At 39.8% G+C, this 14,607-nt stretch overlaps 1 protein-coding gene across 1 annotated transcript in view; it reads left to right on the top strand.

Moving 5' to 3' along the window:
• The first annotated feature begins 1,550 nt into the window (after positions 1 to 1,550).
• The window catches only part of LOC133621329 (uncharacterized), a 25,534-nt gene continuing 12,477 nt past the window's right edge, over positions 1,551 to 14,607 (top strand). Inside the window, exons 1-13 of the mRNA XM_061983358.1 lie at positions 1,551 to 1,696; positions 1,972 to 2,071; positions 2,133 to 2,239; positions 5,544 to 5,660; positions 5,722 to 5,766; positions 5,842 to 5,868; positions 10,488 to 10,559; positions 10,629 to 10,691; positions 10,757 to 10,783; positions 10,918 to 10,962; positions 11,071 to 11,106; positions 13,978 to 14,058; positions 14,127 to 14,223. Coding sequence (XP_061839342.1) covers positions 1,984 to 2,071; positions 2,133 to 2,239; positions 5,544 to 5,660; positions 5,722 to 5,766; positions 5,842 to 5,868; positions 10,488 to 10,559; positions 10,629 to 10,691; positions 10,757 to 10,783; positions 10,918 to 10,962; positions 11,071 to 11,106; positions 13,978 to 14,058; positions 14,127 to 14,223 — 805 coding nt within the window. The 5' untranslated portion in view covers positions 1,551 to 1,696; positions 1,972 to 1,983. The remainder of the gene's footprint in view (positions 1,697 to 1,971; positions 2,072 to 2,132; positions 2,240 to 5,543; positions 5,661 to 5,721; positions 5,767 to 5,841; positions 5,869 to 10,487; positions 10,560 to 10,628; positions 10,692 to 10,756; positions 10,784 to 10,917; positions 10,963 to 11,070; positions 11,107 to 13,977; positions 14,059 to 14,126; positions 14,224 to 14,607) is intronic.

Genomic DNA, 14,607 nt, shown 5'->3' with positions numbered 1-14,607 from the left:
GGCGCTGTTTCCCCTGCAAAAGACACAAACATGCAGAAGGTGGCGCTGTTTCCCCTGCAAAAGACACAAACATGCAGCAGGTGGCGCTATTTCCCCTGCAAAAGACACAAACATGCAGAAGGTGGCGCTGTTTCCCCTGCAAAAGACACAAACATGCAGAAGGTGGCGCTGTTTCCCCTGCAAAAGACACAAACATGCAGAAGGTGGCGCTGTTTCCCCTTCAAAAGACACAAACATGCAGCGGGTGGCGCTATTTCCCCATCAAAAGACACAAACATGCAGCAGGTTGCGCTATTTCCCCTGCAAAAGACACAAACATGCAGCAGGTGGCGCTGTTTCCCCTGCAAAAGACACAAACATGCAGCAGGTGGCGCTATTTCCCCTGCAAAAGACACAAACATGCAGCAGATGATGCTGTTTCCCCTGCAAAAGACAAACATGCAGTAAGTGGCACAGTTTCCCCTACAAAAGACACAAATATGCAGCAGGTGGCGCTATTTCCCCTTCAAAAGACACAAACATGCAGCAGGTGATGCTGTCTCCCCTGCAGAAGACAAACATGCAGTAAGTGGCGCAGTTTCCCCTGCAAAAGACACAAATATGCAGCAGGTGGCGCTATTTCCCCTGCAAAAGACACAAACAGGCAGCAGGTGGCGCTATTTCCCCTGCAAAAGACACAAACATGCAGCAGGTGGCGCTATTTACCTGCAAAAGACACAATCATGCAGCAGGTGGCGCTGTTTCCCCTGCAAAAGACACAAACATGCAGCAGGTGGCGCTGTTTCCCCTGCAAAAGACAAACATGCAGTAAGTGGTGCTGTTTTCCCTGCAAAAGACACACACAGGCAGCAGGTGGCGCTATTTCCCCTTCAAAAGACACAAACATGCAGTAAGTGGCGCAGTTTCCCCTGCAAAAGACACAAACATGCAGCAGGTGGCGCTGTTTCCCCTGCAAAAGACACAAACATGCAGCAGGTGGCGCTATTTCCCCTTCAAAAGACACAAACATGCAGCAGGTGGCGCTATTTCCCCTGCAAAAGACACAAACATGCAACAGGTGGCGCTATTTCCCTTGCAAAAGACACAAACATGCAGCAGGTGGTGCTGTTTCCCCTGCAAAAGACACTTTGCAGCGTTGTGGCTTGTGCAGCCCTTTGAGACACTCGTGATTTAGGGCTATATAAGTAAACCTTGATTGATTGATTGATTGTCTCCCCTGCAAAATACACAAACATGCAGCAGGTGGCGCTATTTCACCTGCAAAATACACAAACCTACAGCAGGTGGTGCTGTTTTTTAGCCTGCAAAAGACACAAACATGCAGCAGGTGGTGCTGTTTTTTAGCCTGCAAAAGACACAAACCTACAGCAGGTGGTGCTGTTTTTTAGCCTGCAAAAGACACAAACATGCAGCAGGTGGCGCTATTTCCCCTTCAAAAGACACAAACATGCAGCAGGTGGTGCTGTTTCCCCTGCAAAAGACACTTTGCAGCATCAGTGCCAGTCGCATGCTGAACGTGCCATTTCAGTCGCGCTCGCCTTGCAGAGCAGCCGGACTCGAGCTCAGCTCATTGGCCTCTTTTGAGGAATACCCGCCGCCGAAAGAGAGGAATAAATATCTGGAATGAATCCGTGAGGCAAGGAACACGCTCAACTTGTTCAGGCTGGAAAGAGGCGACAACAATTTGCAGACGACGGTAAGACAGGTTTTTTTTTCCATTGACTATGGGCGACTATTGCTGATTATGGGAGGTGGAAGACTGCACGGGTGCCTATGTCTAACACCTGGCAACCAAGGGGGTGGTTGCTGTCATGCAGATGAAGCCCAGCATCAAGTCCTTGAACTTTGACTGGACGTGCATCAGTGCATGAATGCAATGAACAATGTGCAAACATGCTGCACACAGTGACATGGAACAAAAATGTGCTTTTAGATGACGAGTATATCTCTTTAAATGTGCCTTTTCTTAAGGACGCAGCCAGGATGGCCTGGGTGGTGTTGGCAGCATCCTTCCACGTCCTCCTGAGTCCTGCAGGGACGCATCACTCCATCTTGGCAGCAACGCACTCAGGTAAGATGTGTTGACGTGGAGGTGTCACGCCGTGCGTCCCCTGCTTTCATTTGCCTTCCAGTCCTGCAGCTGCCGGTTGAGCCCAGCAAGTCCGACGCCTGCTGTCTGACGTCGCCGCCTCCTCCTCCTCTTCCACCGCCGCCTCACAGCCGGAAGCAGGGCGACCCTGTGGGTGACACACAAGCTGACACACGTTTGGGCTGTCAAACCACTCAAGTATAATCGCAGTTTGTTCATAGTTAACTCAAAATTAATCACCGCAGATAGATTTTCATCATTAATAAATGTAGCCTAGATCAGAGCTTCTCAGACTTTTTTCACCAAGTAGCACCTCGGAAAACACTTCGCTCTCCAAGTACCACTATAATGACCAACATTACGATATAGCAGCGTAGTAGACCTAAGTATTCATTAAAAACAAGGCCTAGGTTTTATTTAACAAGTATAGTTCATATTTTTAGCCACTCTAACATTACACACAGTTTGAACAGTAACACTGTTTGAATATAGGAAAATAAAACACTGTACTTTAATCTAATAGTTCTTTGTAGAGATGTCTGATAATGGCTTTTTTGCTGATATCCGATATTCCGATATTGTCCAACTCTTAATTACCGATATCAACCGATACAATATATACAGTCGTGGAATTAACACATTATTATGCCTAATTTTGTTGTGATGCCCCACTGGATGCATTAAACAATGTAACAAGGTTTTCCAAAATAAACCCACTCAAGTTATGGTAAAAAATGCCAACATGGCACTGCCATATTTATTATTGAAGTCACAAAGTGCATTATTTTTTTTTAACATGCCTCAAAACAGCAGCTTGGAATTTGGGACATGCTCTCCCTGAGAGAGCATGAGGAGGTTGAGGTGGGCGGGGTTGAGGTAGGGTAGGGGGTAAGCGGGGGGTGTATATTGTAGCGTCCCGGAAGAGTTAGTGCTGCAAGGGATTCTGGGTATTTGTTCCGTTGTGTTTATGTTGTGTTACGGTACGGATGTTCTCCCGGAATGTGTTTGTCATTCTTGTTTGGTGTGGGTTCACAGTGTGGCGCATATTTGTAACAGTGTTAGAGTTGTTTATACGACCACCCTCAGTGTGACCTGTATGGCTGTTGACCATGTATGATTTGCATTCACTTGTGTGTTTGAAAAGTCGTAGATAATATGTGATTGGGCAGTGTAAAGGCAGTGCCTTTAAGGTTTATTGGCGCTCTGTACTTCTCCCTACGTCCGTGTACCACTCCGTACTGTAATTTTACTTTTTGAAACAGATATCGATAATTTCCGATATTACATTTTAAAGCATTTATCGGCCGACAATATCGGCAGTCCGATATTATCGGACATCTCTAGTTCTTTGCAGTGCCACTAGTGGTACACGTACCACCGTTTGAGAATCATGCCCCAGAGAGATAATTTTTTAAAGTTTTTATTACCGTGACTAAACAATCGTTTTTTAATTAAATGTTTTTTAAAACAGTTTAACACAAACAGGACATAAACACGCTTTTAAAGAGAATTAAAAAAAAAAATGCCTGCAGTGCGTTGGTGTCTTGCCAAATTTTGTAGGAATACAGAATTTGTATTCCTGCTGTAGGAGCACTTGCGTTCAGAGGAGTGGCTACACTTCCATGTTTAAATAGCAGTTTTGCGCATTAATAACACAAAATGTGGATTGTTATGATCTTGTCAAAGATGTTGATGCTTTTCCTATTTCTGCATGGCAATGTCTTAACCTTCTCTATTTATTAACAAAATGTAATATTCAGTCTGTAAAACAATCTGTAATTGCGGCTTATCAATCAGAGCACAAAAGAATGTACACTTGATTTCAATCTGTCATGAAATATTTATTTAGGTACAAATATCACAGGTTACATTACAAAACATGTTTGACAAGGCATGATTGTAATGCATACTTGCCAACCCTCCCGAATTTTCCGGGAGACTCCCAAAATTCAGCGCCTCTCCCGAAAACCTCCCGGGACAAATATTCTCCCGAAAATCTCCCTATTTTCAGCCGGAGCTGGAGGCCACGCCCCCTCCAGCTCCATGCGGACCTTAGTGAGGACAGCCTTTTTTCACTACGGGAGGACAACAGGGTGACAAGAACTAAATCATCCAGACTAGAGATACATTGTATTATTATGTTTATCTTACCTAAAAATAAATAGATATTTATTAATTAAAAAAAAAAAAAAAACTAAATAAATGTTTACTATATTTTGCTAAAAACATCAAAATTAATTGTATTTTTATTGTTATTTTTTTCTGACTCCTTATTACATCCAGCCATAGAATTTTACATTAAAATAAACATATTTGAAATAATTAATTTTAAATTATCATAATAATTCATTTAAAATTACCATATTTAATTATTAAAATAATAGCTTGTTTATCAACAACTTTAGCATTTTATTCACTACATTTTGAAGCTCTCAGAAGCCAAGTTATGTTATATTCCTTAATATTTATTTATGCAAGTTTGAAGTATCAATTATCGAAACACAGTTTTGTTTGCATATTTTCAGGATGTAGATATATATATATATATATATATATACATATATATATATATATATATATATATATATGTATATATATATATATATATATATATATATATATGTATATATATGTACATATATATATATATATATATATATATACATATATATATATATATATATATATATATATATATATATATATATATATATATATATATATATATATATATATATATGAAATACTTGACTTGGTGAATTCTAGCTGTCAATATACTCCTCCCCTCTTAACCACGCCCCGCCCCACCCCCGACCACGCCCCCACCCCCCCACCTCCCGAAATTGGAGGTCTCAAGGTTGGCAAGTATGTTGTAATGTAAGACATTTTTATTTTGTTATCTAGCTATGTGAAGGATGGCGCTCTTATTGTGAAGCAGGAAGAGTGTGATTGGTTTGAGAGGATGTCTTGACATGTCTTGACAAAGGCTCCGATGGAAAATTACTCGACTTCCTGCTTACTACTGAGCTTTTATTCCTTCTTACTAAAGCAAGTACATTGGATGTTATTAATTCACTCAACTGGAATGTAAATACGGACGTGAAGCTCCTCCTCTCTGCAAGCGGCAAAGCAAGCCAGCAGCATTGGCGCCTAACGACGTCGTCTCACGGCGTTGGAAGATAAAACAATTTTCTTGTCTTGTAGGTCATGGTTTTGAATCTGATATTTCCATAATGTCATTTTTATTCCTGCATTTATCATCGATATTGTCGAATTGGTGGCTCAACAGCAACTGACGCCATGACATTTCCCCAGGCTACGGAACGGCACAATGGTCAAAAAGGAGTCAGGACGCATGCTCGTTAATCACGCGTTTAAAGAATGAGTGAACAGGTTATTCTTATTATCTCGTTAACTTTGATTATTTGTCGTTAAATGTGTGCCATGTCTGAAGGACGGCAGCAGCGGCACCTTCGCCCCGCCAGCAGTGTTTCGAGGACAAGAGCAGCAAAATGAACATCCTGTGGTACCAGGCTGCTCACCGGGGCCCCCGGGACCCCGTGGCCCCGAGGTAAGCGAGTCCACGGTGAAGCTCCGCCGAGTGTTTTCATCAACACCGTCTCATCTTCCAGGGTGATGCTGGATTACCCGGTATAAGAGGAGCCAAAGGCGAAAAGGTAAATTTTTTTGGCCTATTTCTGTTTTATAATCATTGATCTGTTCATCATTGATTTATCTGTTGGCTTTCTCAGGGAGACATTGGACGCCCGGGGTCAAAGGTGAGCCTCTAGTCCTCCCCTGTGTGCTGTCTTTCTCTCTCTGCAACACTCCTAAAAGGGTTAAGTACGCCCCCCCCCCCCCCATCCCTCTTCTGCTTTTTTGGCCTGCGTCCATGACGGTCTTGGTACTACGGACTCCGGTCCTGCTGATGAATCCACTTCATCTCTCTAAGTGCTTGGTGCACTGCAGCGATAAATCACCCCGGCACCGCCGCAGCAGGTCCGCTGTGTCCTTCCCAGGCGGCTCTCTCAAAAGAGTCCTCACACCAAGTTTTGTAATCTACCGTATTGACCCACATAGAGGATTTTATAGAAACACGTCTGAAAGAGACAGGTCAAAGCGAGCTTTTCTTCCTGCCACTCACACACCGGCCCTAAAGATTTCAGTCTGTATTCATCATTAGACTCCAACGTCACCGTGCCACATATTCTATATGTTTACACAAATATTGACACAATTTAGCTTTTAAAAACCTTATTCAGGTGTTTGACTTTTTAAAGGTGGGCTTCACAAATAGATGATGTAAACCTTTTCCCTTTTGCATGTATACACTCCCATCAATCGATCATTGTAATGATACATGATTATTATAATGATAATTATTATTAAAGCTGCGAGCAGAGTGGAACGAGCCCTCAGCCCCCTTGCACCGCTGGGTTGACGCGATTCCGCCAGCACGCACGATGCATGCGGTCAAGTCCCACCCGACACCCAGACCCGCGATCAAAACTTTCAGAAAGATCAGAGCATGTGCAGTATTCATGTCGTTAGGTCCCACCTAACGCCCCCACCCACCGTAAAAAATGTTCAGAAAGATTGTAGCATGTAGACGGAAGTTATGAGATTGATCATTTTTACCATAAGTGGGCGATACAGGCACTGTAGTGGTTATGCAGCTGTGTCCCACCCGGACCCACCATAAACATTTCAAGAACATTGAAGTATGTGTAAGGAAGTTATGACTGTTATAGTTTTTCACCACAAGGGGGCAAAAAAAAGCGCTGCAGAATTAATGCCGTTAGGTCCAACCCAACAAAATTCGGGAAGTTTGGAGCATGTGGGCGGAAGTTATGAGAGTTATACTTTTTGATCACTCGGGTGCGATAAAGGAGCTGCAGTATTCATGTTAAGTCCCACTTAATGCATCGACCCACCGTAAAAAAAATTCGGAAAGATTGTAGCATGTAGACTGAAGTTATGAGTTATCATTTTTACCACAAGGGGGCGGTAAATGCACCGTAATAGTTATACAGTTGCGTCCCACCCAACACCCCGACCCACCATAAAATGTCGAGAAGATTGGAGTACATGTAAGGAATTTATGACTGTTGTAATTTTTCACCACAAGGGGGCAGAAAAAAATGTCTTGTGGAAGGAAGTTATGAGAGTTATACTTTTTGATCACTCGGGGGCGATAAAGGCATTGCAGTATTCATGTCGTCAGGTCCCACCTAATGCCCCGACCCACCGTAAAAACATTTCAGAAAGATTGTAGCATGTGGACGGAAGTTATGAGTTATCATTTTTACCACAAGGGGGCGATAAAGGCACCCTAGTAGTTATGCAGTTGCGTCCCACCCAACACCCCGACCCACCATACACATTTCGAATAGATTGGAGTATGTGTAAGGAAGTTATAACTGTTATAATTTTTCACCACAAGGGGGCGATAAAGGCGCTGCAGTATTCATGTTGTTAGGTCTCACCTAACACCCCGACTCACCGCAAAAAAAATTTGGAAAGATTGGAGCATGTGGACGGAAGTTATGAGAGTAATCATTTTCACTACAAGGGGACGATAAAGGCACTGTAATAGTTATACAGTTGCGTCCCACCCAACACCTCGACTCACCATAAAAATTTTGAGAAGATTGGAATATGTGTAAGGAAGTTATGACTGTTATAATCTTTCACCACAAGGGGGCGAAAAAAAACGCTGCAGTATTCATGTCGTTAGGTCCCACCTAACGCCCAGACCTACCATAAGACATATCGGGAAGATTGGAGCATGTGGACGGAGGTTTTGAGAGTTATACTTTTTCATCACCCGGGGACGATTAAGGCACTGCAGTATTCATGTCGTTTGGTCCCACCTAACGCCCCGACCCACCGTAAAAAATTTCAGAAAGATTGTAGCATGTGGACGGAAGTTATAAGAGTTATTTTCCCACAAGGGGGCGATAAAGGCGCCGTAATAGTTATACAGTTGCGTCCCACCCAACACCCCGACCCACCATAAAAATTTCGAGAATATTGGAGTATGTGTAAGGAAGTTATGACTGTTGTAATTTTTCACCACCAGGGGACGAAAAAAAGCGCTGCAATAGTTAGGTCCCACCTAAGGCCCTGACCTACCATAAGACATATCGGGAAGATTGGAGCATGTGGACGGAAGTTATAAGAGTTATACTTTTTCTTCATTTGGAGGCGATAAAAGCGCCTCAGTAGTTATGCAGTTGCGTCCCACCCAACACCCACACCCAAAGCCTATCTCAGTTATGACTGTTATAATTTTCCACCACAAGGGGGCGATATTGGCACCACTGCAGCGATGCGATGAGTTAACGCGTGTCGGCAGCAGTTGCGGTCAAGTCCCACCCGACGCCCCGACCCACCATCAAAACTTTTGGGAAAATGAGAGCATGTGTGAAGGAGTTATGAGTTATACTTTTTCACCACAAGAGGGCAGTAAAGGCGCTGCAGTATCCATTCCGTTAGGTCCCACCCAACACCCTGACTCACTATAAAATTGGAGCATTTGTAAGAAAGTTATGACAGATATAATTTCTTACCACAAGGGGGCGATAAAAGCGCTGCAGTTGCGTCCCACCCAACACCCCGACCCACCATAAAAAAAATTCAGGAAAATGGGAACATGTGTAAGGAAGATCTGACAGTTATCATTTTCCACCACAGGAAACAAACTAAATGTTAAATTCCTGGCACCTAATTGTGCCGCTGGTATATAAACAAGAGCAGGGATTGAATCATACCATTCTAAGTTACGGTCAGCTTTGTACTCCTTCTGCTATCTGGGTATTTAACGGTACCGTGATTCAAAGTAGCCTTGTCGATAGTGTAAACTTTTTGCATCAAAAATAATTTTGACATTTTGAAGTGTAATATATATTAGGATAGCATTGTAGAATATGTTAGGAATGAACCACTCATTTTAAGGATTAGTAATTAGGTCTATATTTATATATATATATGTATTTTCCAATTGTGTTGTTTTTGTAAATGTTGACAGACTGAGTGACTAATTTCCTGGACACAGGATGACTTTGAGGGGTAAAAAAAGAATTTGAATGAGTAGTAGATAGTACTCTTTACTTTTGTGTAGTTATTGTGTACTGTGGAAGTCGCTTACTATCCGTTCCACTATTACACACGGCACAAGAGCCAAGCTTGCAGTTTTTAACAATGGTTTAATGTCCAGAGAATTTTCTCACACTTTTCTCTCCAGCAGGACGTGACTTTTCAGCCACATCCGTACCCTCTCTTCGTCCTGCACTCGGCCGCTTACTGTTAAAGACAACAGATGATTAGATTAACACGTACCACTTGTGAAATCTAATCACCTGCCAGCTGTGTCTTGCCGTCAGCACATGCCCCGCGCCCCTATCCGATGGTGCTCGTCCTCAGCACCATAGACAGCGGCGGTGACCTTTGCTCCTGCAAGCGCGCTGGCCATCCCTCCCTCCACATGTACTATTATGTTTGTTTTGGTAAAACAATAAAATTAAAAAAATTGTTGTATATTGTTACTCTGTCAATAGCACTCAAGGGTTGTTTTTAAATGTATAGTTAATACAAAACACAAAACCAGTGAAGTTGGCAGGTTGTGTTGAATTCGTAAATAAAAAACAGAACACAATGATTTGCAAATCCTTTTGAACTTATATTCAATTGAATAGACTGCAAAGACAAGATATTTAATGTTCGAACTGAGAAACACATTTTTTTTTTGCAAATAATCATTAACTTAGAATTTAATGGCAGCAACACATTGCAAGAAAGTTGGCACAGGGGCATTTTTACCACTGTGTTACATGGCCTTTCCTTTTAACAACACTCAGTTAACGTTTGGGAACTGAGGAGACCAATTTTTTAAGCTTTTATGGTGGACTTCTTTTCCATTCTTGCTTGATGTACAGCTTAAGTTGTTCAACAGTCCGGGGTCTCCCTTGTCGTATTTTAGGCTTCATAATGCGCCACACATTTTCAATGGGAGACAGTTCTGGACTACAGGCAGGCCAGTCTAGTACCCGCACTCTTTTACTATGAAGCCACGCTGCTGTAACACGTGGCTTGGCATTGTCTTGCTGAAATAAGCAGGGGCGTCCATGATAACGTTGCTTGGATGGCAGCATATGTTGCTCCAAAACCTGTATGTACCTTTTAGCATTAATGGTGCCTTCACAGATGTGTAAGTTTCCCATGCCTTGGGCACTAATACACCCCCATACCATCACAGATGCTGGCATTTGAACTTTGCGCCTAGAACAATCCGGGTGGTTCTTTTCCTCTTTGATCCGGAGGACACGTCAAAAACAATTTGAAATGTGGACTCGTCAGACCACAGCCATTTTTGAATCCAATGATGTGTTTGTTTTAGGGTCGTACTGGAGCACTAGGCCTTCCAGGGAAACAAGGACTTCCAGGGTGGCCTGGCCCGGACGGACCCAAGGTAAGTCCGTGTCACGGTTTTTACTGCGCATGCAAGATTCTGTGCTCATTGAATGTATCAAAAAAAAAGGGTGAAAAAGGAGAGCTAGGACTCATGGGATTACCAGGACTGAAGGGACCACCGGGGATGAAGGTGAGGTCCAACTCTACCGACTTTGATCTTTTTGTTCATTGATGTCATCTTATTTTACACCACAGGGCATGCCTGGTTACAGAGGAGAGAAAGTAAGTTCAATGTGATTTTCTGTATTGCAGCTTTAAAATAGGTTTTTATTCAAAGTGAAAATATTCTACATTTGTGTTTTGTCATGTAAAAAATTTATATTTGTCCTTTTTTCTATTTAAAAAAAACAAAAAAGGGGGGCGCAGGAAGTCCAGGAACACCAGGATTAAAAGGTGATAAAGTAAGTGTGGATATGTTTTTCTCTACATTGAGATGAATTAATGAATCATAATATATTTGTTATTTTCACAGTCCAAACAAATGCTTATCTACTGTCATCACCTTTTAGGGTTCTATTGGTCTGCCTGGGATGCTGGGTCAGAAGGTAAGAGCACCAAATATCGTTGGTAATATTATTTCTTGCACCTTGTAGGTCAGATAGGACACAACATCACTTCAAACTGTTCACTGCTGTCAGGACCAAAAAGTCCTCACAAAATTTACAATGTTGGACTCCATTTTTTTTCTCCTTTTTTTACTCAGATCTCTCAATCAACTTCAGTCCTAAATAAAAATAGCTAACATGTCATGTTTGTATTCTCGTTTAACCTTTTGTCTGCACATTGTAAAATAATTACAGCATTTTTTTATTTTGGAAAAAATAGCAACAAATTAGTTAAGATTAGGCCTAAATAAAATAATAATTAAACTAAATTTGATGCGTTGTTTTTATTATTTGCTGTGCCAGATTCCAAACCAAACAGCAATTTTATATCATGGATCAAAAATGTCCCCCCTGACGACCGCTATAGCTGCAACTTTTTACGAGATAGTCATGACACAATATTATCATGCATTTTATAAATTCAGCATTTCATTTTAGTATATTATTATATATGATTGAATATGTTATTATATATAATTATTAAATATATATATATATATATATATATATATATATATATATATATATATATATATATATACATATTATATGTATGTATATGTATATATGTATATGTATGTATAAGTATATATATGTATGTATATATATGTATGTGTATATATATGTATATGTATGTATATATATGTATATATATATATATATATATATATATATATATATATATATATATATATGTGTATATATATATACATATATATACACATATATATATATGTATATATGTGTGTATATATATATATATATATATATATATATATATGTATATATATACATATATATATATATATATATATATATATATGTATATATATACATATATATATATATACACATATATATATATATGTATATATACACATATATATATATATGTATATATATATATACACATTTATATATATGTATATATATATACCAAAGACTATAAAAATGGGACCCATTACCTCCCTGCTTGGCACTCAGCATCAAGGGTTGGCATTGGGGGTTAAATCACCAAAAATGATTCCCGGGCGCGGCCACCGCTGCTGCCCACTGCTCCCCTCACCTCCCAGGGGGTGATCAAGGGTGATGGGTCAAATGCAGAGAATAATCTCGCCACACCTAGTGTGTGTGTGACAATCATTGGTACTTTAACTTTAACTTTAACTTTATATTATTTTTTTCATTTATTTTTATTTTTTTATTTTATTTTATTTTTTTTAATCACATTTACATGTTTGCTATTTTTATTTAGGACATAGGTTGATTATGAAATCCGAGTAAAAAAGTTATATTCTTTCTTCGTAACTCTCTGAGGACTTTGTTGTCCTGGCGGCAATATTTCCCAGAGTATTGTTGCTATCTGATAGATTTTGAAATGTTAAAATTTTACATGAAAAAAACCCCTCACATTCCATTTGGAGTACACACCCAAAGTTATGGTCAAAAATTGAGCACAAATTTACCTGAAAGGACGAAAAAGTCCCTAATAACTTTAAAGGGTTAAGCCAGAGGTGTCCAAAGTGCGGCCCACAGCTAATGTTTGAACGGCCCATGGAAAAATCAAAAAATACTTCTGTAAAAAACATTTTAAAAAGTGGAATAAAAAGGCAAACAGGTGACATGTAACAAAAAAAAGTTGCAATGTTGACTCTCGTAACACAAAGCTGCCATGCAGGCTTTGTTTGTTTATTTAAAACTGTCATTGCTCAAAAATAATAATGACTCAAAATCAATGTTGTCATGAATTATTGACTTATTTAAGGCTCCAATTTCTTTACATCAAATATTCCACTTTGAAATATTTTTTGGGGGGGAAATGATGCATAGCTTGTGTTTTTGCCATAAAAAAGGGGTGTTTGACAAAAAGGGCATAAATTAATCACACACAAAAAAAAAACATAAAAAAATAATAAAACGTATATTTTATTTATACAGATCTGAAGTTGATCTAGAGATGTATGGCTTGAAAGTACAAAAAAAAATTTATATTTTTGTAACACTTTTTTAAGTGGGACCTTTTTAGATCCCTAAGAATTTTAGTGTGATTTTTTTTTTTTTTTCTTTAAAACTTTCATTGCTCAAAAATTAATAATGACTCAAAATCAATGTTATGAATTATTGACCTTTTAAGGCTCCAATTACTTCGCACCAAATGGTCCACTTTTATATTTTAGGTGCGGGGAAAGAGTTGCATATTTTGTGTGTTTGCCATAAATGACTAGGTGTTGACAAAAAGGGTATAAATCATAAAAGAGAAATTACTATTATGTCGCCAGATTGGGTTGAAAGTGCAAAAAATAAAAATAAAGTATGACTTATTTTTAAACACTTTTATGAGTGGGACCCTTTTGGGTCCCTAAGAATTTTAGTGGGATTGAATTTATTTTTTGAAACTGACATTACTCAAAAATTTAAATCAATGTTGTTATGAATTATGGACCCAATTACGGCTCCAATTACTAAAACTTGAATATTCCACTTTGAATATTTGTGGGGGGAAAGTATTCCATATTTTGTATGTTAGCCATAAAAAACAGGCAAACGACAAAAGGGCATACAATATAATTTAAAAAAATAGCTCTGAAGACATTTAAGCGTTTAATAAAATAACAATAATAATAAAAATGTATGACTTATTTTGGAAAATTTTATGACTGAGACCCTTTTGGGTCCCCAGGATATATTTCATTATTATATTACGGTATGTTGGGTTTCAAAATGAAAAATATGAAAATGTCCCCTGAATGCTTAGATTTTTCTGTGTGAAAAGTCTGGACACCCCTGGGTTAGGCTGCTTATTCCCCACAGGGAGAACAAGGACCAAAGGGGGAGCCAGGGGTCCCAGGCAGGCGGGGCCCTACAGGACGACCTGGGAAAAGAGGCAAACAGGTGAAAAAAGACACCCAATAAATCAGCAGACATGTTTTCTCATTGTGGCGTGTCTTCTCTGTGGTCAGGGAGTCAGGGGACACACTGGACCCTCCGGACTCCTGGGCCCGCCAGGGTTGCCAGGCCCAAACGGGCCCCCGGGCCCACCTGGTCCACCAGCCGCTGGTAACATCACAATAATAACTATGTCTTACGACATACTGTGTATTGTATGTCGTACTACATACAAACACCTTTGTACATAGTACTACTACCTGTGTATTGTACATAGTACTACTTACTGTGTATTGTACGTAGTACTATTTACTGTGTGTTGTACTATAGTACTACTTCATGTGTGTTGTACATAGTAGTACTTACTGTGTATTGTACGTAGTATTACTTACTGTGTATTGTACGTAGTACTACTTACTGTGTGTTGTATGTAGTACTATTTACTGTGTGTTGTACGTAGTAGTATTTACTGTGTGTTGTACATAGTACTACTTACTGAGTATTGTATGTCGTATTACATACAAGGGTGTTTGTATGTAGTACTACTTACTGTGT

Source organism: Nerophis lumbriciformis, linkage group LG21 (assembly GCF_033978685.3).
Source record: "Nerophis lumbriciformis linkage group LG21, RoL_Nlum_v2.1, whole genome shotgun sequence".
NCBI classification, from domain to species: Eukaryota; Metazoa; Chordata; class Actinopteri; order Syngnathiformes; family Syngnathidae; genus Nerophis; species Nerophis lumbriciformis.
This window is presented reverse-complemented; position numbering and strand designations above follow the sequence as displayed.